The following is a 24,851-nucleotide window of genomic DNA, read 5'->3' as shown; positions in this document are numbered from 1 at the left end:
CCATCATAACTCCCCCACAGTGAAGACAAGCAGACAGACCTTAAGTCAAGCAGCACTAACCCAAGACAAAAATAAACTCAGCTGGAATTTGTCTGCTCTGAAAAAGGGCAATAGTTCAAGAATTAAGGAATAACTTGTAAGAACACCAGAACTGTGAGTGAGAGCATAAGTTTTGTGCAATGTACAACAACAAGAAAGACTGATAGGATGCGTGTTGCACTCTTTGTCTGTTCGTTTTTCTTAATTCAAGGGTCAGTCTAATTACAATAATTTCCCAACGAATGAAATCGGTCCATCCACCCAATGATCTGTAAATTGCTAAGCAACATTATAGACGAATAATGGGGCAGTGGTTCTAGACTGCAGCAGCTGTATGAAAAATAATCATCCCATTTTATAATTTTTTAACACAACTTTAATAGACATTATCTTCTACCGGAATATGTGTGATATTGTAGATCGGTATCAGAAGATATATGTAATTAATGTATTTATAACTGCGTGACAAATGAATTCGAATCTATTTAAAACCGTCCAATATCACCAGACTGAGGCCACTCTCATACACAGCTGCTTGATATGGTAATTCCTTAAAAACAACGGCCATACACAAAATAATGTCACTAAATTGAATAAGCAAACCCCAATTCAATATACTGAAAACCAGTTGTACTGATTGCACTCTTTGATCAATCTGACAGATAATCAGTTAGGTGATTTCTATTGAGGCCGCGAGTGCCTCTCAAACACATTCCGTAGAACAAGACCGACAGTTGTGCACGTGCTGTAGAAATGTTGCATTGAGAAAGTAATATCAGATTTCATAAACATTTGTCGGAGATCGTAAAACATCACGTCCAAGCATTCATATTCGCAAAAACCGCAGTTAGGCTTTCCACACAGGCCATACTTTCGCTTAACGTCGTTGACAAGAGTAGCAATCGGACTTGAATGCAATGTGCAACAGATGGCAACGTTATCATAATCGCATTTCCGCTACAGTTAGATTGTCATCCGTGTCTCTCAACTGACACCCGATAACAAAAGTTTAAATTCTAGGAACAATTACAAAATTCTAGAATAGCCTACATTAAACCACCTGTCTGGTATTACTCACGTTCCAAGGACTTCTTTGAACTCGAATACCTTCTTAATATCGTCGACATTCTTCTTCCAAGAGCCATCCCCCCCGGACTCTCCGTTCTCCCTCGCCATGTCGCCACCGGGGAAGACCGACGAGAGATTAGCTATACCGTTTTACAAGGAATGTCGCCTCCTCGTGCTGACTCAGTGAGGAAGGACCTTCGTCTGGTACAAAGAAAAGTCGGACTGAATATCACAAAGGGGTTTCTTCCTGATTCTCGCCCAGTTCAACCTTGCTTTGATCAACCCATCCACTGAGCCGCCAAGGCAAAGGTGTCCTACAGCTGGTTACACGTAGATACCTACCTACAGGTTATCGGACTAGCCTAATCTCATTGACGTAACAGACTGAAATCTTATTCGACATCGTGTCCTTTGGTTTGCAACAATTTATTACAGCTCTCCGGATTCTGTTCTATGTTACTTGAGAAAGACTCCGGTTGGCCAGATCCGCAGGTTGGTGATCTGTTATTCCATTGAGTCACGCTGCCTTGCTGACCGCCCCTTTGGTTGTTATAGCAATAAGGCGTGGGAGGTTGGGGATGCTGCTCTCAGTCTCCTCTCGTGCCTATGTAGCTGACAGCGTGCGTGTGGTTGAAGATGTGGGTTGAAGGAGCTTGTGTTCGCAATGCAGCAAATTCGCAAACCATATGCAATTACAGTAATAAAACCATAATGACAATGAACTTACGTTGAGTCATTACAGCACAATCACACACCTGAGGATAATGCCTGCCCAGATGTGCATTCAGTAGAACTGACAGATCTATTATGCATGCCCCCAGCCAAATCATGAGGCTTTTAAAATGAAATCTGCTCTCTGAATACATGATGCGTTTACATTTGTCATTTAGCAGAAGCTCTTATCCAGAGTAACTTTCAGTTAGGTTGTCTAGGCTACCTGCTTAGCCCATCTTTAGAACAGACCTTGTTCAATAATCATCCAATCCAAATTACTTAGGTGGCATGCACACATTTATTTCCCCAAAGCAAATGGACATTGCCATTGTCATTATCTGATGTGATTCTATCTAGGAAACCAATTACATTGGTTAATTGAAGTGAATGAAAATCTTAAGGATGTGAAAATGGTCATCTGGTCAGTGACATTGTGTTAATGAAAAGGTTGAGGCTCTTCCATCAGTCTCCCTGGCAAAATGTATTAATCTGCTGCCAGACATGACTCTCAAATTAATTGTTGGAACTCACACCTGGGATACCAAATCAAGCCCTAGTTATCAAGCATCCCAGAGGTTCAAGCCCTATCCGGAATCAACCTCCAACTCATACCACCCGAAAAACATGTAGGACTGAATCCGGTCTCCCAGAACAGCCTGAATTCCCTTGGCAGATATGAATTCCAAATGAGGGTCTAGCCCCAATACCCAGACGTGGGAATCTGAGAGGATTGGACATCTATAAACCAAGAGATAAGCAACACGGCAACGCACAGTTCCATAAGAGTAAGACACACAACAATTTGAAAACAGTTGATTTGTTAGAAGATTGAGTTGCCATTCACTTTGGCTACATGAACAGCAGCAGCCCTTTAAAAATAACAGGCAGAGTACAGCCATTGGTTTCTTAACACAGCAGATGGGGATCACTATATTTAAATGTAATTTCACCAGGGTTTAGTAGTGCTCACTTCTGCATTTTAAATGTTATCTGTAAAGATTAAATCCACAACAAATGCTACATTCTGAAGATGATGACAATGCTACTATCACAGAAATAAAGTATACCAAATACCTAGAATGGAAATGGAAACCTTTTATCTGACAAACGGCCAAGGTGAAAGCTAATTTCTGCAATGCTTTTCTGAGATATTAGTGTTTTCTAAATTTAAAATGAAATTAAATATTGACTACTTATTCTACATAAACATACACTAAAAGGTTAGTTAAAATGTCTCGCATTTAAAAAAATATTTTGAGTTTGTTTAACAAACTGGATGTTGAAGCTGACATTAAAACTGTAGAAAACCAAAATAAAAGTGTTAGCATAGAAAGAATACCAAAGCCCTTCAGATTGACAACCTGAGACAATAAACTAGATGATGAAGACAAATATAGGTCAAAGACATCACAGCACACTCTGATGTGTAGCCATATGACAAACTAAAAATCAATAAACCATATCACAATGCTGAAAACTTAAGTCTCTAAGGCGTTGATTCAATCTGAATCATATTTTTCAGGGTGTACTTTCAATGTCTGCTATAGGTTTGTCCCATTCAGCTGCCTAAAGATGAATGCACTGCTTACATTTGCTGTAGATAAGACTTCCTGGTTAATAACAAATACCCATTTTAGATTTAGTGTTTGCGCTTAGTGATTTCCCTGTCAACGGTGTGTTGTTTTCTAGTTCTCCATTTCATAATGCTAAACACATCCATACCGCAGCACCAAACCATCCTATCCCACTCAGCTCAGGCCCTGAATCCCACCCACGCTGAAAGCAGCAGCCCCTAACCACTTGTGATTTTACAACATATTAACAAAGAGGATGAAAAGAGAGACAGCCTAGTCCAGAGAGAAATCCAGAGTCACGACAGTGAAACAATTTAAACCAAGTCCCGTTTGGATTTCCAGTCAAGCCGGACGGCGTCAGGTGGTTCATGTAGCTTTGTGGGGGTAGTGCATGGAGGGGGGCCTTCATTTTGAGTCCCGGGACCGGCCATCTTGTGGCAAAGCGCTCCAGTGGCTTATGAGAAGGTACTAGTGAGGATGTCTTCGTTCTGCTGCTGGTGGAGCATTCCAATGCCCACAGCCGGGGCGGGCAGAGCAGGCCGACTGACCAATCGCAGCTGTGGATGAGAAGAGGGAAGGAGGGGCCAAATGAAAATGGTTGATTTCCAATAATGTCTGATATTTAAACACCCAGCCGAGTACTGTATATGCTGTGCGTGTTTCATATCACGGCGTTAACAGTGATATACAAATTGCAGTGTATCCAAATTAAGTCCTTTACGGGATACCAAATTTGCCAGACCTTGCTCAAACTGACCCCCCCCAAAACAAACCGAAACTGTTGTACAGACAAATCCTTACCTTGCAGGCCAGCTGCTTCTCAAACCTGGGGGCCACAAATGACCAGGGTCCCATGTTCTGGGGCTCCTCCTGGCTCCACACAAACTCTGTGACACGGAAAAAACAAGACAAAGAACACATTCTCACACTTGCTCTTGAAGATTACCAAATACAGTTCAGAAAAATAAATAAAAACACTGATATTTCTGTGCTGGATAAATACTGTTGGCAGTATGGACAGTTTCTCAGACCCAGTTTAAGCCTAGTACTGCAGTAAAACAAACAAGCTCAATGGAGCATGCTCAAATCGCCATAGCCGTTTAGTCCGAGGCTTAGACTGTGTCCGGGAAACCAGCCAATAGTGTCTGTGCAAAACGACAATGACCAGTGCATGTGAAGCCAGGAGAGGTTGTGGTCAGACCAGGAAGCAGCATTATATCAGAGTGTGAACGTGTGGAATGTATAGCTGTCCAGTCAGGGGTCAAGGGTCGTGTACAGAAGGGGTCAAGGGTCGTGTAAAGAAGCTTACCTTTGGCGTTTGTGTACTTGTTGAACTCCAGCTGCAGGGCCTCCAGAGGGAAGGGACAGAGCTCCTCCACCCGGACCAGGGCCGTGGTCTGACTGGTGCCTGACATCGACTCTCTCTGCTTCAAAAGGGCATAGAAGTGCTTCCCTGAGCACAGCACCACCCGCTGGACACTGCAGGGAAAGCAAGAGGTGTCTCATCACGAACCACTGCTTTTCCAAAGGAGTTTCCTGATGTGTCCCATTCCCGGGCGGATCTTTACCTGGCTGCTGTGACGGAGGTGTCACCGATCACAGGCTTGAAATGCGTTCCAGGAGCCATGTCAGCCAGGCTGGATGTTGCCCCCTACAGTCACAGACAGGAAATGCACATAATTCAGTCGTAAAACAGCTTTGTTTTCATTTAGCAATAGAGGGGGGCTTTTAGGATAACCTTGCCATCTTTTTAGTAGCCCATCAATCACGACACAAAATTCATCACACAAAATGTCTCTCCCACAATCGATTATGCTTTTCAATAAATTATGTGAGGGGGGTGACATTTTAATAATACAAAAAAAAAGCACATGGAGTACACGTACGGTTCCGTTCTCACATGCAAAAGTTCAATGAAGCATGTCTTTTTTTCCCTTTCCTTCAACAGCAAAAAAGCTAGTGTAAAGCAAATGAATGGAGGAGAACTCTGTCCTCACCTCTGCACTCGTGTCAAGATCAGCTCCAGATAACGCTAGGAAGTTAATTCTGTGAAACCCTATGGGCCTGTACTACAGGACTTGTTTTCATTACACATTACTTACAGAGAACCGGAGCAGCGTCTTGGGGCTGGCCACAATGAGAGGTTTACGGAAGTTGCGTATCATCTGTCGCCTCAGCAGGTGGAAGTACTGCGCCGGGGTCGTGGGGTTAACCACGCCCATGTTGACGTTGTCACCGTCCACCCCCTCCTCTTTACTGTCACACATCTGGGAGGTGGAGGGCGGGGGGGGGGGGGTGTGAAAAATCAGAGAAACACTTCAGAAAGAAAATAGCCTAGCCGTCTTCATCCTCACCTGTAGGAACCGCTCGATGCGACAGGAGGAGTGTTCCGGCCCCGCCCCATCGTAACCATGGGGAAGCAGGATCACCATCCCGCACTGCAGCAACCACTTAGCCTCACCTGGGAGACAGAACCATTTAAAATCAGCACCCAGTCAAATCGGAACCAAAATCTTGGTGTCCCTGAGAGGTGACAATATACACCCAGTACAGCCGCGAGCATGACAGAGCAGGGTTTGTTTAGGATGGAACCGTGTGGACTTTATGCAGGCTGTTGCACAGTTACAATTCGCCCCTTAATTCCTGAGTGACAGCTAACGATGTAATGGCCAAACAAAGATATACTGTTATGTGATGTCCCAAGGGAATGATACAAATGGGTCCATGACTGACAGTACTCGTTATACTTTTTTCACTGCGGGGGGGGGTGGGGTGATGGTTAGTTGTTGACTGATCCAAGATGAAGGCTTTGGAACGGAGGGTAAAAACCCAGCGCATCCCAGACTTCCTCCATGCATGACTATTTCTTCTTTACCTGTGACTTACACCACACACCTGACCCACAACCCAACCAATAGCCCTTTTTAAGAGCAGATGTCACAAAGTGCATTTACAGGTACCCAGCCTCTAGTGGTGAGAAGTGACAGCCAAACACACCACCGTGTAGGCTCTCAAAGGTACCAATGACTTCAGAAACGCTCTAGGCGCATTTCTACATCCCCTACTGGAGCAGCCTTTTGGCCTCATTTACAACAGGGTAATAAATACAGCTAAGAATTATCTATAAAGAATCTATGGAATGTCATTTAAGGCTTTAAGGATGGTCTAGAAAGTTCTCATGCTCTCGATTAATGTGCTTATTGTTACCACTCAGACATGAAAATTATAAATTGTTTGGCCACATTGCCTCCGACACTCTGCTCGTTCAGATCAAAAACCAGAACGTGACAGTTTATTAAAGATGGGTGCTGCCAAACTGACATTTCCTGTGTCCATAATTTCCTCAGAGTCGTCATACACCGACAGTCAACAACACCAAAAGGGATAACTTGAAGATATCATTTCTAGGTTAGTTGAAGATTCTCGTGTTACATTGTTAACTAGCTAACTAGCAACCTCAATTTCAAGCCAGTAGCATTGAGGTATGTTAACATCTATAACTGTCGCGTGTCATGTCAAGAATTTCACTGCTCAGAATGACATGTTATTCGGTGCCCTCGACTAATAAAAGACTCAACCAGAGTAGCGCCAATCATTACCTCCAGAGATGAAGGTGTCGAAGATTATCTGAGCGCCGTTGAAGAAGTCTCCAAACTGAGCCTCCCAGATAGGCAGTAGTTTAGGCTGAGCGATGGCCATGCCGTACTCAAAGCCCAGCACGGCCTCTTCTGACAGGGCACTGTTGCATACCTAGGTGCCACACAGACACACGATCCAAAGAACCAGGCTCAAACACTAGCTGTGATTTTTACCTCAGAAGTATCATTTAAACATTGCCAAAGTGGTCCAAAACCTTTTAACATTCAATCAGTAATTAATAGATACTTTGATCACTAGCAAGCCTGATAATTACCAAATTGTCCATTGGAGCCCAACCACCAAAAATAAGACTTTGTAAATAACAACTGCACATATGTTAATGAATACCAGAAGGACAGCACCCACAATACATCTTTAAAGGCCCTGCATAGCTTTAAAACTGCCTGTGACTCATTTTACACAGAGAGTGTGTGTGTGTGTGTGTGTTAGGTCCATACCTCCAGGAACCCTTTCTGTTCGGGGTCTATGTGGTTCAGGGGGATGTGCATGTCATCTGTTTCCTGACAGACAACCATGGCGTGTCTCTGGCTGAAGGTGCCTCTCCCAACATCCTGACCACTGATGCGGATGTTGAACCCTGCCCGACACAAACAAGTGTTCTCACGGAGCCTGGCGCACCACAATTACCAAACACTATAATAACAGCCAGAGCTGCATCCCCACAGGCACCTCTCGGTCCCTGACAACTGGAACAGATATGGTGGTTGCTAACAGAGTACTGCCGCTTGACCAGACTCCGCCCACAGACTCCGCCCACAGACTGACCTTGGCAGAGCAGAGAGCCGAACGCCATGGCCTCCGCAGTTGACCAGTCCAGATTAGTTCCCTTCTCCACTTTGGCACGACGAGCCTGAGAGGAAAACAACAAATCAGTGTTCAGAGCTAAAAAAGAAAAATATAAAACATTGCTTCTATTAGCTGACAGAACGATGAAGAGCATTTCTGGTGAGGCCAAAGTATACCCGGGCTTTAGAAAAGCTCTGCAATCCAATACATAGCGATCTCATCAAAAGGTTCAGATCTGTTGGTGCACCTGCTATTGGGATTTGAATACATAACTAAGCATTTATATACAGTTAGGTCCAGAAATTATTTGACACTGATACTAGTTTTGGAACACTGATACAGTTTACCAAAATATATTCAAGTTGCAGTTAAATAATGAGTATGCCCTTAAAGGGCAGCCTCTCCGTTTTAAGTTGAGGGTACTCAATTCCAAATTGGAGGAAGGGTTTAGGAATTACAGCTCATTAATATGTAGCCCCCTTCTTCAAAGGACCAAAAGTGGACAATTGACTCAAAAGCTGTTTCATGGACAGGTGTGGGTGATTCCTTTGTTATTTCTTCATCAAATAAGCAGGTAAAATGTCTGGAGTTGATTCCAGGTGTGGCATTCGCATTTGGAAGCTTTTGCTGTGAACGTACAATGCAAGAGCTCTCAATGCAAGTGAAACAGGCCATCCTTAGGCTGCAAAATAAATTCCATCAGAGAGATACCAGGTTTGGTACATCCTGAGAAAAAATAACACACTGCTGAACTCTGCAACACAAAAAGGCCTGGACATCCATGGAAGACCACAGTGGTGGATGATCATAAGATCCTTTCTAAGGTAAAGAAAAAACCCTTCACAACAAGAACACTCTCCAGGAGGTAGGCACATCATTATCCAAGTCTACAATAAAGAGAAGATTTCACAAGAGCAAATACAGAGGGTTCACCACAAGAAGCAAACCATTCATAAGCCTCAAGAATAGAAAGGCCAAATCACACTTTCCCAAATAAACATCTAAAAAAAGCCAGCCAAGTTCTGGAACAGCATTCTTTGGACAGATGAAAGTAAGATCAACCTGAACCAGAATGATGGGAAGAAAAACATTTGGAGAAGGCTTGGAATGGCTCATGATCCAATGCATACCACATCATCTGTTGAGGCAGTGTGATGGCATGGGCATGCATGGCTTCCAATGGCACTGGGTCACTAATGTTTATTGATGAGGTGACAGAAGACAGAAGCAGCCAGATGAATTCTGAAGTGTATAGGGATATAGTCTGCTCAGATGCAGTCAAATTCAGCAAAGTTGATTGGATGGCGCTTCACTTTACACCTGGACAATGACCCACAACATACTGCAAAATCAACCCAGGTGTTTAAGACAAAGAACTGGAATATTCCGCAATGGCTGAGTCAATCACCTGATCTCAACCCAATCAAGCATGCATTTCACTTGGCAGAAAGACCCACAAACAAACAACAACTGAAAACTGCAGTAAAGGCCTGGCAAAGCATTACAAAGGAGGAAACCCAGCGTTTGGTGATGTCCATGCGTTCCAGACTTCAAGCAGTCATTGCCTGCAAAGGATTCTTGAAGTATTAAAAATGAACATTTCATTTATGATTGTGTTAATTTGTCCAATTACATTTGAGCCCCTGAAATAAGGGGACTGTATGAAAATGGTTGCAATTCCTTAACGTTTCACAAAACATGTTTGTTCAACCCCTTGAATTAAAGCTGCACTTCAAATGCATCTCGGTTGTTTCATTTCAAATCTATTGTGGTGGCGTACAAGAGTCAAAATGATGTCTGTGTCCAAATACTTCCAGACCTAACTATCTACTAATTGTATTTACCGCCACATGCATCTTGTCTAGGTGACTGTGTAGCTGGATCTCTTCGGGGATCTCCACAGACTTTGCCCCCACGTACTGAAGCAGGGGCCCAGGCACCCCAGTGTCCCAGTGGGTCACCCTGGCCTTGGGCTCCACTAGGCCTCCCCAGCGCCCCTGAAACAATAACAATCAGCTTGAGTGTTCAACAATAATTTGTTCAGCGTACAATAGAAGGTGCATGTCAATGAATGGGATATAATGAGGCCGTAAGAACATTTGTTACAGAAAACAACACAATTTGGCCCTAGAGGTTAATATATGGTCATGTTACCTGGAGGTTTAGGCGGGTGGAGGGCTGTATAGGGTCATGTTACCTGGAGGTTTAGGCGGGTGGAGGGCTGTATAGGGTCATGTTACCTGGAGGTTTAGGCAGGTGGAGGGCTGTATAGGGTCATGTTACCTGGAGGTTTAGGCAGGTGGAGGGCTGTATAGGGTCATGTTACCTGGAGGTTTAGGCGGGTGGAGGGCTGTATAGGGTCATGTTACCTGGAGGTTTAGGCGGGTGGAGGGCTGTATAGGGTCCTGTTACCTGGAGGTTGGTGGGTGGAGGGCTGTATAGGGTCATGTTACCTGGAGGTTTAGGCAGGTGGAGGGCTGTATAGGGTCATGTTACCTGGAGGTTTAGGCGGGTGGAGGGCTGTATAGGGTCATGTTACCTGGAGGTTTAGGCGGGTGGAGGGCTGTATAGGGTCATGTTACCTGGAGGTTTAGGCAGGTGGAGGGCTGTATAGGGTCATGTTACCTGGAGGTTTAGGCAGGTGGAGGGCTGTATAGGGTCATGTTACCTGGAGGTTGGTGGGTGGAGGGCTGTATAGGGTCATGTTACCTGGAGGTTGGTGGGTGGAGGGCTGTATAGGGTCATGTTACCTGGAGGTTGGTGGGTGGAGGGCTGTATAGGGTCATGTTACCTGGAGGTTTAGGCGGGTGGAGGGCTGTATAGGGTCCTGTTACCTGGAGGTTGGTGGGTGGAGGGCTGTATAGGGTCATGTTGGCCAGCTTGTCGTTCAGCATGTCGTAGTGGGCCGTCTTGATGGCAACACACTCCTCCTCAGTCATTAATCCCTCAGAGATCAGCAGGTCAGCGTACGCATCTGGGATGCTCTTCCTGGACCTAGTGGGTGGGTGGGGGGGGGGGGGGAGAGGTGGTCGGTCCTAGTTCCGTAACGAACATGTTGGGAACCACAGCATGAGGAAGGCAACAGACCCTAAACTCAACATTCTTCAGCAATATCTACAGTTTCATCATGCCAGTACCTGCAGGCATGATACTCCTACAGAAGAGCCCATCTATTGCTGATCTTCTACCGGTCCAATATAAAAGAAGCACTCCGGTCACCCTATTTAAACTGCCAAGCTCCCCCAAAAACATGTCGATCACGTGTCCAGACGGCACCTTCAACTGGACCAAACAAAGTTCTACCGAACTGAATGAAGCTAAACCCACCGGATGATTCTGTACATGGACGGGTTGGTGAAGCCTGGTTCGTCCAGCTCATTGTGTCCCCACTGGCGGTAGCAGAGAAGGTCCAGGATGACGTCCTTCCGGAAGAGTCTCTGGTACTCCACCGCCAGCTGTGTGGCATGCAGAACCGCCTCCACGTCGTCACCGTTCACATGGATCACGGCACAGCCCACCATCTTACCTGGAGAGCAGACGACCCAAACAGAGTTTATATACAGCACCAGTCAAAGGTATAGACACAAGCTAGGGATTTTATACAGTACAGACATTGTCTGTACAGTAGTAGTTCATTATTGCCAGTTCATCAGCAATGAGAAAACGACAGCCCAACATTATGACACGAAAGTCAGTCAACACGGAAAATGTCAAAAGCTTTGAAGGTATCTTCAAGTGGAGGAAAAAAAAAACATCAAGAGCTATGATGAAACTGGCTCTCATGAGGACCGTGGCTCACATGATGAAACTGGCTCTCATGAGGACCGTGGCTCTCATGATGAAACTGGCTCTCATGAGGACCGTGGCTCTCATGATGAAACTGGCTCTCATGAGGACCGTGGCTCTCATGATGAAACTGGCTCTCATGAGGACCGTGGCTCTCATGATGAAACTGGCTCTCATGAGGACCGTGGCTCTCATGATGAAACTGGCTCTCATGAGGACCGTGGCTCTCATAATGAAACTGGCTCTCATGAGGACCGTGGCTCTCATGAGGACCGTGGCTCTCATGATGAAACTGGCTCTCATGAGGACCGTGGCTCTCATGATGAAACTGGCTCTCATGAGGACCGTGGCTCTCATGATGAAACTGGCTCTCATGAGGACCGTGGCTCTCATGATGAAACTGGCTCTCATGAGGACCGTGGCTCTCATGATGAAACTGGCTCTCATGAGGACCGTGGATGATCTCTGCATGTGTGGTTCTCACCATGAAACATGGGGGTGTGATGGTGTGAATTCAATCCATACTCAACCAGCATGGCTACCATAGCATTCTGCAGCAATACTCTATCCCATCTTGTTCACAAATAGTGGGACTATCATTTGTTTTTTTGATAGGACTACAACCCAAAACACACCTACAGACTCCAACACTTTTTTGGTTACTACATGATTCCATGTGTTGTATCATAGTTTTGATGTCTTCACTAATATTCTACAATGTGGAAAATAGACAAAATAAAACAACCTTGAATGTGTAGTTACATTAAAGATGTCAGCATGTTATAGAGAAACACGATCATTACATTTCTATGCACAAACCCATTACTGAGAATATATATTTTTTTTTATAACAACAGAATAAAGATTTCTCATACCAATGTCACTGCAATATAAAGACGACCGCCCCCTGGAAGACGGAGTGGTATAGCCCACTTGATTGTTGACAATAAGGTGGATGCTCCCACCAACTCTGAAGTGGGGGAGTAGTGAAATGGTGAAGGTCTCTGGAACAATTCCTTGACCTGAGAACGAGGCATCCCCATGGACCTGCGGGAAAAGGACAGAGAGTTTCTACAATGAAACTAGTTTATTTGAGGCCCAAGTTATCAACGATCCTCACAACTTTACACAAACCATGTACAATGCCCCATTGTCTACGTCTGAATCTGTACTTTGGCACTGTAATCCCTTTTCAACCATCCCACTTTCTTATATACCGAAGGGCAATTAACAATAGCGTACCTTTAAAAAATATATTACAATACGTTATTTACCCAGGAGGCCACATTCAGTCTTCCGGCACAAAGGAATGCAGCTCAAACCGGTTATATTGACTTGAGTTCAAGCCTGAGAAGTGGATGTTGTGTGTGACACCCCTATTGGAGTCTCCAGGCTGTGTTAGACCACGCCCACATCAAAATGAGAATGCTGTCAGTATCAAACCTGGAGACAGACGACTTTGTCGCCAGGCTGCGCGCTCTCGTCAGCTGAGTAGTCTCCCTCCTGCCTGATTTGCTGGCGGGAGCGGGTTTTGCCCTGGGTGACTGGGTTGATGGCCTCCAGGTGGGAGGGGTTGGGCAGCATGGTGACCTGGAGCGGGTGGGCAGTGCCAAAGTCCAACGCCACAGAGGAGGTGAGATGGGAGAGGACGTCTCCGATAGAAGGGGAATCATCAGGGAACTCGCTGAGGCCACGCATCTTACGGAACATCAGCTGTATGGACAGGAGGCACACATCAGTTGAACCCTGATAAGCTTGAACCCAAAGAAGGCAATTGGTGCCAAGTAATTCATATGACTGGGAAGAACATAGAGGCTGCAATAGTAATGCAGAATGACAATTACATTGAGTAAGCGTAAGAGCTCTCCAGGTTGATTCAGGGAGCAATTAAAGGCTTGACCTTTAACCTGGAAATGACACATAGGGACTCTGAACCCTGACCTCTGGGGGGAACTTCAATAGCCCTGTAAGTAGGTTGAGTCGTCCGCGATGAGGCATCCCCATGACGATCTCAGTGACCCCACAGTGGGCTAACAGATGAAACATCTCATAGAACACTCCCATCATGCTCTCTGCTCCCTCACCGCCGTACCGCTTCACCGTAGAGAACTTGGAGGCCAGGAAGTGATCAAATTCCTGAGAAGACAAGAAGAAACGGCTTGTTTCACCATTCTTGGAAACAGAAACATGTTCATAATGGCTAAATGTAAAAGGAAACAAGAAATCAAGAAAGCCTAGCTCAGCCGCCCCGCAACAGAAAGTGTTGTCATCTCGAGATTCAAAGCCGGGGCGCCCACGCGAAAGGCTGTGTCGTTAACCACTACACCACAGAGCTGTACATTTGCCAGGTGTCAGTATAGACTCTTGTCTCTATCCTGAACAAATCCTCTTTTGCCACTGGCCGTTTGAATAGTTAATTGGCCATTAGTGAATGACACTGATACAGTTAAACTGACTAACATTTTACCTCCACCACAAATAGCGTCTATGTATGGCGTTTGCCACTGGCCGTTTTAACAGCGTATTAGCCAGAATTGAGCAATTGCTAGTGAGTCTGCCAAAACTATTTCATTTCATGACATTAGAACGTATTTTTGTCTTTCATGGCAAAACAACATACTTTTTTCTTTCATTTGTGAATTACATTTATACAATTACTATCAATAAAGGTAACATGAACTGTATTGCTTTTGCCACTGGCCGTTTGAACAGCTTATTAGCCAGCAATAGGCTTATTAGTATCTACTAACTTCCTAGAAATAATAAGAATTTAGCAATTGCTAGCGAGTTTGAAGATGAACTTTTCCATGCCAAAACAGTCGCAATATAACCGTATACAGTTTCAGTAAAGGCTCACTATAACTAAATTACTGTATGTTAAGCCAGCAAATGTGTTTGTCTATCTTGACGCAAAACGCATGCACGGATGCATACTTTGAAAATCAACCAGAAACTGTTGCAATATAACCGTAAACTGTTTTATTTCTGTCTTACTATAATGTAGATAGGTTTTAGCCAGCAAAGTTTTTGTCTATACAGAATAATTGATAATGTGTACACTGCTTCACCTGCGATGAGATACGAACTCGGAACCTATAGTTCACAAGTTCGCTTCTCTAACCACCACAATATTTAACAAGGGGTAGTCAGTCAGTCAGACACTAACAGACATTTGCTCTTCTTGGCTGTTTTTTCATAGGATGATTATTTCATCACCACGAACAAGATGCCAATTCCTCTGTTTGATGATACAGTTTTTTTAAGACACTGGCCAATGGTTCCCATTGTGTGTGGCTTGGCCACTAGAGGGTACAACGGAAGAGCAGGGAAAGTTAAGAGAGGTAGGGGTAATCAATAATGTATTTATTACATTATCAACAAAAATATATATATGTTGGATTCACAAACAAAACTAGTCTGCAGAATATTGGTTAAAATCATAGCCCTTAATTAACATAACTGTCGGCTCCCTATGAAAATCTACAGGTTGTAACAGACTTGAACACTCACTGTCACAGTGGACGGCACCCACATCAGCTCTGAATGGCTGCTCCACTAGTCCACACTTCTATCTAGGAAACATTTTAAAAATCTGTGTGCCAGCTTAGGCCAACCTAAAACAGCACAGGCAAATGTCCATCCATCATCTTCCGCTTATCCGGGGCCGGGTCGCGGGGGCAGCAGTCTAAGCAGGGATGCCCAGACTTCCCTCTCCCTAGACACTTCCTCCAGCTCTTCCGGTGGGACACTGAGGCGTTCCCAGGCCAGCCGGGAGACATAGTCCCTCCCTCGTGTCCTAGGTCTTCCCCGGGGTCTCCTCCCAGTGGGACGGGACCGGAACACGTTCCCAGGAAGGCGTTCCGGAGGCATCCGAAACAGATGCCCAAGCCACCTCAGCTGACCCCTCTCGATGTGGAGGAGCAGCGGCTCTACTCTGAGCTCCACCCGGGTGACCGAGCTTCTCACCCTATCTCTGAGGGATCACCCAGCCACCCTGCGGAGAAAGCTCATTTCGGCCGCCTGTATCCGGGATCTTGTCCTTTCGGTCATGACCCAAAGCTCATGACCACAGGTGAGAGTAGGAACGCAGATTGACTGGTAAATCGAGAGCTTCGCCTTGCGGCTCAGCTCTTTCTTCACCACGACAGACCGATACATCGACCGCATTACTGCAGAAGCTGCACCGATCCGTCTGTCAATCTCCCGTTCCATCCTTCCCCCACTCGTGAACAAGACCCCTAGATACTTAAACTCCTCCACTTGAGGCAGGAACTCTCCACCAACCTAAAGTGGGCAAGCCACCCTTTTCCGACTGAGGACCATGGCCTCGGATTTGGAGGTACTGATTTTCATCCCCACCGCTTCACACTCGGCTGCAAACTGTCCAAGTGCATGCTGAAGGTCCTGGCTTGAAGGGGCCAACACGACAACATCATCCGCAAAGAGCAGACACGAAATCATGTGGTCCCCAAACCTGACACCCTCCGGCCCCTGGCTGCGCCTAGAAATTCTGTCCATAAAAATTACGAACAGAACCGGCGACAAAGGGCAGCCCTGCCGGAGTCCAACATGCACAGGGAACAAGTCTGACTTACTGCCGGCAATGCAAATGTATTGGGTTTAATTGGTAGGTCCAAATTCGATTTGTACAGACAATTTCATTTTTCTGAATAGAGAACATTTACGTTGTAAAGGGATGAGATGTGCCACTCTGATTTGCAGTGGATGTCTGCTGCATTAGTCTGGCCCGTGTCTCCTCTCCCAGGTGACAGTGTGCCTCCCAACGTTATCCCTCCGCCCACCCATAGACACACCCACCCCCTCCATGCCCCTCCCTGCCCCTCACAAACCCACCCACTCCTCCCGTCCCCTAACCCATCCCCCCAACCACCAATCTACCTGTGACTCCAGCATGAGCTTGGCCACGCTCTTTCTCTCCTCTGCCGCAAATGTCTCCGTCTTCAGCTCCTCAAAGCGGTCGGCGAGCCACACCCGCTCCTCCAGGCTGGCCAGTTGACTGGTTTCTATGGAGATGCGGCCACAGTAGACTTCCTCCAAATAGGCCACCACCTCCTCCATCGATGCCTCAGCCTTACCATAGTGACGCAGACCTGGATGCAAGAGGGATTCAAACGCGTTTTGGATCGACGTCTTAAATGAGGAGTGCTGACCTAAGACCATATCCACCTAGTCCATGTACTCAAACTATGACCCAAAAGGCAGATCCTAGATCATCACTCTTCTGCTGAGACGTCTGATACCTACAGCCTGAAGTTCACACTGAAAGAGAGGATGGGTTAATATTTGTCCTGGGTCAGATGTGTTGCTATAAGCAACATACTGGTCAGCCTGCAGAACACAAGAGGTGTGTGGGTGCGTGCTGTAAATGTGAGGTGATCATGGAGATAAGAGACAGTGAATAATTCCCCAGTCTTCATCTAAGGAAAACGACGCACTTGTCAAAGAGGAAGAACTCTGTGTGTTATAATTAAGCAGTAAGGCAAGAGGGTGTGGGACATGACCAATGTCCCAGGGTTTGGAGGATTCAAACCACCTGTGTATAACTGTTTAAATACCTGTGTATAACTGTTTAAATACCTGTGTATAACTGTTTAAATACCTGTGTATAACTGTTTAAATACCTGTGTATAACTTGTCTTGTTGAGGTGACTTCATAAATTTCAAGTCTGCACTAATTTGGCACAAGTTGGCTAATACGCTAATAGGAACAATGCATTTGAAAGACATTGAAATTCTAAGGGAGTTGTAGAAGATCACTAGAAATAGTCACTAGTAGTATTACATACAGTCCCTGACCAAAGTCTTGTCGCTTGTGTACAAATTGACCTGAAGTGCCGCTGAAATATATTTCTAATCAAGATGTTTTAACAAGAAATGGATCATTTTAATCCCAACAGCTTTTCTAATAATGTTTCAGTGCCAAACGAAACTGTCAAAAAGTATTCTAATATTCACAGCTTGGTAAAGCCCATTGAGTCAATTTTTGCAAAGACATAAGTGTTGTCGCCTTGTCATATGAGCTTCACCTGTGTCTAATAATGGATCAATTAGGTCTCAGGTGTGTATAAAAACAACCCCAGTACACTAGACCTTCCCGTCAACTGCAACTAGACCTCTGCAAACATGCCTAAGATTCACCCTGAGACTAAAGTTTTGAACATTAAGAGGCTGTAGATCAGATCCACTGCTGATGTGGCAGACATCTTCAATGTGTCTCAGCGTCAAGTACAGAGGATAAAAAAAACATTTGAAGACACTGGAGACGTTTTTGACAAGCCCAGGTCAGGCAGACCCCGGAAGACAACTGCTCGAGAGGACCGTTTGTTGGCTCGAAAATCGAAGGCCAGCCCTTTTCCCACTGCAGCAGAGCTCCACGAGACCTGGTCACCTGAAGTCCCTGTGTCAACCAGAACAGTTTGTCGGATTCTGTCTCGAAATGGCCTCCATGGTCAAATGAGTGCCCAGAAACCAGCACTAAACAAAAGACAATTGAAAAACCGTGTGGCATTTGCCAAGGCCCACAGCCTGCTAAAAGGATGGATGCTGGAAAAGTGGAAGAAGGTGGATTTTTCAGATGAATCTTCTGTTGAATTACACCACAGTCACCGCAAATATTGCAGGAGACCTACTGGAGCCCGCATGGATCCGAGATTCACCCAGAAAACAGTGAAGTTTGGTGGCGGAAAAATCATGGTCTGGGGTTACATCCAGTATGGGGGTGTGCGAGAGATCTGCAGGGTGGAAGGCAACATCAATAGTCTAAAATACCAAGAAATCTTAGCTACTTCTTATATTCCCAACCATAAAAGAGGCCACATTCTGCAGCAGGATGGTGCTCCATCACATACTTCCATCTCCACATCAAAGTTCCTCAAGGCGAAGAAGATCAAGATGCTCCAGGATTGGCCAGCCCAGTCACCAGACATGAACATCATTGAGCATATGTGGGGTAGGATGAAAGAAGAAGCATTGAAGACGAAACCAAAGAATATTGATGAACTCTGGGAGGCATGCAAGACTGCTTTCTTTGCTATTCCTGATGACTTCATCAATAAATTGTAAGAATCCTTGCCAAACCACATGGATGCAGTCCTTCAAGCTCATGGAAGTCATACAAGATATTAAAATTGGATCTCACAGCACCATTACTTAATTTGCTGAGATTTTTGTATTTGCAGTAAATTTGTTCAATTTCTGTATAGGCGACAAAACTTTTGTCTTGCCAAAATTTGACCTTTCGGTCTTGATTAAATTATAAATCTTTTTTCAGTGAAACTAATTTATTTCAGTGCATTAAACATCATTTGGGAGGGTTTTAGCTTTTCATATGAGCTATTTCTAACACCAATTGATTAATTAAAAGTCAGGTTAATAGCAGGTGTTTCTACAAAATAGATAAGCGACAAGACTTTTGTCAGGGACTGTAGATCAGTGGTTCCCAACCAGGGGTACTAGGACCCCCGGGGGTACATGGCCTATCAACTGGGGGTACTTGGCAACTCTCATGACACCATAGGCTTACTAGTGAAATTAACATGAGGGGGTACTTCAGGGGTACTCAGAGAAGAGCAACATTATGTTGGTGGTACCATAACTGAGAGGTTAGGAAGCACTGAATGATAGATAGTGGATAAGATTGTGGCGGCATGGAGTTAAATAAATATACATTAACATTTGTGTATGGGACAGATAATAACCTAGCGAATAAAGCATCTTTCCAGTAACTGAACAGTCGCTAGATTAAATCCACGACCCGCGAAAATTATGTGCTGTAGAATATGTTCCACAAAGACTGCAAATACAGTAGCCAAAAATGAACACCTGAGGATTGCATCATTCTACAGGCATACACATGTCTATGGACACAGATTTCTACATTGTCAAAGTCATTTGGAACATTCCAGAGAACACAATCGCCGCCCATATGAATCTCTTAACAGACCACGTATCCTACCAGATGTGTTGAGAGGTCCCCGTAAAACACCGGTCAGCATGTTGATCTCCGGCACAGTATCCACCACGGGCTGCTCGGATAGCAGAGGGTTAATTTTAGCAGCCTTGTGTCCATGTGTTCGGTATGCCTCAACCAACCGAGCTAAACCGTGATCTGTGTAAACAGAAAGGAAAGGATACAAGGGGTTCCACCTTTCTGACTGGACCATAACAAAAAACCCATTCAATGTCACCATGTGGCTAAAACTAGGGAAAGAGGACACAACTCTCTAGGTGGACAAATGTTGACGTTCCATGTAGTTATATATGCAAATAAAAGCAAGCAGCTATGCTACAATGTACTACCAGAAGCAAAGGAAACACCAACATGATCAGGTCAAAGTAAATCGGTCTACTGAAAAGAATATAGACCACTAGATTTTACAATAGATAATGACACTGAATAAAAGGTTATAAATAAATAAACACAGTTTAAGAAAACCATAGCAACTGACCTTCATTGAGTGCAGAGATATGGTCGATCCCCCACTTCGGGTCCACGTCTGTTTGTTTAGGTCGGTATCCATAAACCCCTTTATGGGTATGGTAAAGACAACTAACGACTGGACGAGCGACAGTGAGAGAAAGTCTGCTAGCCCAGCGCAAGTTCTTCAAGAACAGAAACACTGACATGATTTGAATGAATATAATAAGTTAAGAACCAACTAGCCAGTCACACAAACTACAGAACCGCAGCCATACTACTTAAAAAAGTGTAGGAGGTGACACTCTATCGCTATCTGATTGGTTGAGCAGCCAGAATGTTTCGCCCAATCACAAAGAGCGAATAATCCACACGCGTGGAATTATACACCAATCTATGGCCTATGGAAGGGGCCATAATTCATGCGTTCAGAACGCGATTGTTAAGCAACTGTACCTGCACCTGCAATAACACAATACGATCTGTAATGCATTCTTAAATTTGCGATAATGTCTTCTTTCCTCCAGATGAGGGGACCAAATCGTTAAGTTGCCAGTCATGAAAAGTAGGCTTGCAATTTTGTCCAACTCACGTTGAAATCAAAGTAAGTGTTCGACACATTGTGCCATTCTATTGATTCATTGTAGCCAAGTGTGTGGAACCAATTTGGGGGATATGGTATTGGTGGGAACAGTATGGGGGTAGCACGGGTCAAGTGATTTAGCTCCGTAATGATCGGTAGATGTCATCATAGACATAATAAAGAGTAGACGCCGCATCGACCGCTACTGCCTACTGGCGCTGACGAGCCGTGGGACCGCCATCTTGGACCGGTCTGCCACTCCACTCAATGTAATCCGTTTTGGCAGGTGAAACGAGCTGTCAGCGCATTTAATTAATTATACCTCAGTGAATACCTTACTGATTTTCACGCGGGTTTTTTTGCTGCAAAGGTCATACATGTAGCTATGATACAGGACAAATGGTTCGGCGTATTTTAATATTCATAGTTTTATATTCATCAAAACTGTGAACATAATCCCCAAAAAGGGAGAAAAACAGGAACATTTCCAGTTTGACTATCATTCTGATTGAAACACCTAATGTGTAAATAGTGGCAGTAAAGTCAGAAATATATATTTCTCTCTCTCTCATTTCACAGCCCCCATCCCAACATACACACATGGGTCCCAGTCTAAAATAGCAGGATGAAATGAAAAGTGACAGTTTTTATTTAAACTGCACATTTACTTTGTTGAAACTCCCTTGAAAAGTCTGCAAACTTAATTAATGTAGCAATTTTCAAAACACAGTTACAAGTACTTTTCAGAACCCAGAGGGAAAGAGATCAGGACTAAGACAATCACAAACACAAGGACATAATGTAAAGATAAACTTCATTATACACAAGCTCACAAACCCAGTGTAAGGCAAAGGAGACCAACATTTGGATTCCTGGAGACACACACCAACACTTACAGCAGTATTCACATATAACGTGACAGACCACTGTTTCCAGGCAGTTTTAAGCCATTGCTTTCAGTTTCAGTGTTAATCTTGTCAGAATGATGACAGATATGACATAAAGATACTATGTGTGATGAGTAAGGTTAAAGTACAGATATAAAGCTTAGAATTAGTTTTTGGATGCTGGAATTTAGGATTAAAGTCTTGAATTGTCGTGGAACCACACACATGCACACGCTCTAAAACCCCTGAAAGAGGACAGTTCTTCCTCGTGCTCCCTTTCTGCAGTTCAAGAGAGGTGAGTTTGGTAATGTGGTGCAGCCTTATTTTGAGAAACACAGACACAACCAATGACAACAAGTCAGAATGATGGTTGTCGATGCCAAACTGAGTCTCCTCAATGTGTTCCCCAAGCAGTAAAACATCCTCTGTTCCAATCTCCTCCCGGACGAAGTCTGTGACTGTCGACACCTTAGGAGCTGGCATTGGTGAAGCTTGGCGGATCACCCTCTCTGCAGCACTCAGCACCTTAATCAAATAATAATAATAATACATTATATTTATATAGTGCTTTACACAGGTGAGACACCACACCGAACCATCAGGCGGCGGAAGATGGCCTGGAAGTGCCGATGCATTGTTATTCCAGCCTCCTTATATGGAAAACAGGCACACAATACATACATTACTCACAAGACATAGATATTCATTAGGTATATTTTCAAAATTGTAATTAAAAGAACACCAACCCTACCTGACGCTCTGATTGAATTAAATAGGAGCTCCAAGTGATCTTGGCTGAACCTGTAGGTGAGCACATACCGCTGAACTAAATAATAAGCTTGTTTGAAAACCATTCTACTATCAGATGTTCTGTTGCCTTTATTTTAAGTGGGGTGGGTATGAGAGATGAGAGGTAACTTACTTTTGTTAGGGTGAATTACACGTGAATAATACACAGTGTTGGGCAAGTTACTTGGAAATTGCAGTGAGCTAAGCTAATAGTTACTCTGTCATGAATAAAGCTTCACTACACAAAAGCTACCACCCAGTCAAATGTAGCAAGCTAAGTAACACAAACACAGCAGTAGGCTGGTTCATTACATAGGAAGCTACTTTAAGTTGTGCTAATTTCACATGACAAGAAAAGTAGCTTGTGTGGCCAAGCTACTTGGTAAATAAAGGAGTTACTACCACTGAAAAGTTACTTGATTCTGGAAATAGTGAAGCTACCACCATAATACTAAGTTACTAGCTAAGCTAGTACTGCCCAACAATGATAATACTGTCTTTTATTTATTTAAATATATAGTTAGCTGGCCAATGTTATACCAGTAATATTTGCTTTATTTCTACAATAGCATTCTTGAGTCAGTTGTAATCTAAGTCAGTGTTATAGAATATGACTTATCAAGTCTCAGTTCGCTGGGTGAACACCGGCTGGTGCCGGCTGGCAGTAAACATAGCCTAGCTAGCTGGATACGATTTCAGTACAGTAATATCAAAGATCCTTGCTCCTTCTCAACTCTCTGGTAATATTCTAGTCACAAAATACAACCAATAATACGGTAATGTTAAATCTTACTTGTGAAAAGTAATCCCCCGAGCCCTGCTTTCGATGGTCCGCCGATTTGAGCAGGAGTATGCTGCACAGTGCTCTGGCATCGTTGCTTCTGCTGCTACGCAAATAGGAGTATGACCGGTCAAAGATGGCGGCAGTATATCTCGCGCCCCAGCAGCCAATGCGGCGTCTACTCTTTATTATGTCTATGGATGTCATCATGTGTGTGGTTCCACGACAATTCAAGACTTTAATCCTAAATTCCAGCATCCAAAATCTAATTCTAAGCCTTATATCTGTACTTTAACCTTACTCATCACACATAGTATCTTTATGTCATATCTGTCATCATTCTGACAAGATTAACACTGAAACTGAAAGCAATGGCTTAAAACTGCCTGGAAACAGTGGTCTGTCACGTTATATGTAAATACTGCTGTAAGTGTTGGTGTGTGTCTCCAGGAATCCAAATGTTGGTCTCCTTTGCCTTACACTGGGTTTGTGAGCTTGTGTATAATGAAGTTTATCTTTACATTATGTCCTTGTGTTTGTGATTGTCTTAGTCCTGATCTCTTTCCCTCTGGGTTCTGAAAAGCACTTGTAACTGTGTTTTGAAAATTGCTACATTAATTAAGTTTGCAGACTTTTCAAGGGAGTTTCAACAAAGTAAATGTGCAGTTTAAATAAAAACTGTCACTTTTCATTTCATCCTGCTATTTTAGACTGGGACCCATGTATGTATGTTGGGATGGGGGCTGTGAAATGAGAGAGAGAGAAATATATATTTCTGACTTTACTGCCACTATTTACACATTAGGTGTTTCAATCAGAATGATAGTCAAACTGGAAATGTTCCTGTTTTTCTTCCTTTTTGGGGATTATGTTCACAGTTTTGATGAATATAAAACTATGAATATTAAAATACGCCGAACCATGTGTCCTGTATCATAGCTACATATATGGCCTTTGCAGCAAAAAAAAGGTATTCACTGAGGTATGATTAATTAAATGCGCTGACAGCTCGTTTCACCTGCCAAAACAGATTACATTGAGTGGAGTGGCGGACCGGTCCAAGATGGCGGTCCCACGGCTCGTCAGCGCCAGTAGGCAGTAGCGGTCGATGCGGCGTCTACTCTTTATTATGTCTATGGATGTCATGGTCTCGGGAAAACATTGCATTGTGCTTCATGCTACAATGTAGCTGGACTGCTGTAGTTCGGACGGTAGCGTGTGAGAGTAGCTAAGCAAACGGAGTGGGTAGGACCAGGTCCGAGTTATAAACGCAGGCGTTACTTTAACAGTCGAAAATGTACGCGTTTTTAGTTTAACATGCGTTGCTAACAGGCGCGGGCGTTTGCTTAACAGCCGAAGGCGCTAAACAATCGCGTTTTGAACGCATGATTTTTGACTCCTTTGACGTTCCATACCGATCTGCCATAACATGACTATTGACACATTTGAAGTGAATAACACTGATAATCTCCTTATCATAGCACCTGTCAGTGGGTGGGGTATATTAGGCAGCAAGTGAACATTCTGTCCTCAAAGTTGGTGTTACAAATAGGAAAAATGGGCAAGTGCAAGGATCTGAGTGACTTTGGCAAATGGCCAAATTGTGATAGCTAGATGACTGGGTCCGAGCATCTAAAAAACTGCAGCCCTTGTGGGGTGTTCCTGGTCTGCATTGGTCAGTACCTATCAAAAGTGGTCCAGGAAGGAAGGAGAAAGCGGTGAACTGGCAACAGGGTCATGGGCGGCC

The 24,851-nt window shown here is 44.2% G+C and overlaps 2 protein-coding genes across 2 annotated transcripts in view; both read right to left on the bottom strand.

The window, feature by feature from the left end:
• The window catches only part of camk1db (calcium/calmodulin-dependent protein kinase 1Db), a 43,731-nt gene extending 41,707 nt beyond the window's left edge, over positions 1-2,024 (bottom strand). The window contains exon 1 of the mRNA XM_010889743.4: positions 1,118-2,024. Within this exon, the coding sequence (XP_010888045.2) occupies positions 1,118-1,215 (98 nt within the window). The 5' untranslated portion in view covers positions 1,216-2,024. The remainder of the gene's footprint in view (positions 1-1,117) is intronic.
• A 76-nt stretch (positions 2,025-2,100) lies between these two features.
• Positions 2,101-20,596, bottom strand: dhtkd1 (dehydrogenase E1 and transketolase domain containing 1). The gene is made up of 18 exons (XM_034288529.1): positions 20,096-20,596; positions 19,603-19,755; positions 16,527-16,738; positions 13,569-13,763; positions 13,071-13,340; positions 12,503-12,674; positions 11,169-11,367; positions 10,676-10,835; positions 9,686-9,838; positions 7,821-7,905; positions 7,493-7,632; positions 6,995-7,145; positions 5,750-5,856; positions 5,498-5,662; positions 4,964-5,046; positions 4,705-4,874; positions 4,197-4,282; positions 2,101-3,952 (listed from the first exon to the last, which is right to left on the bottom strand). The coding sequence occupies exons 1-18, from the start codon at positions 20,271-20,273 to the stop codon at positions 3,851-3,853; spliced, it is 2,781 nt and encodes a 926-aa protein (XP_034144420.1). The 5' UTR covers positions 20,274-20,596; the 3' UTR covers positions 2,101-3,850.
• Positions 20,597-24,851: the final 4,255 nt, after the last annotated feature.

The sequence above is a fragment of the Esox lucius genome, chromosome 19, assembly GCF_011004845.1.
Source record: "Esox lucius isolate fEsoLuc1 chromosome 19, fEsoLuc1.pri, whole genome shotgun sequence".
Taxonomy (NCBI): Eukaryota; Metazoa; Chordata; class Actinopteri; order Esociformes; family Esocidae; genus Esox; species Esox lucius.
Note: the sequence above shows the minus strand (reverse complement) of the source record. Positions and strands in the feature narration are given on the sequence as shown.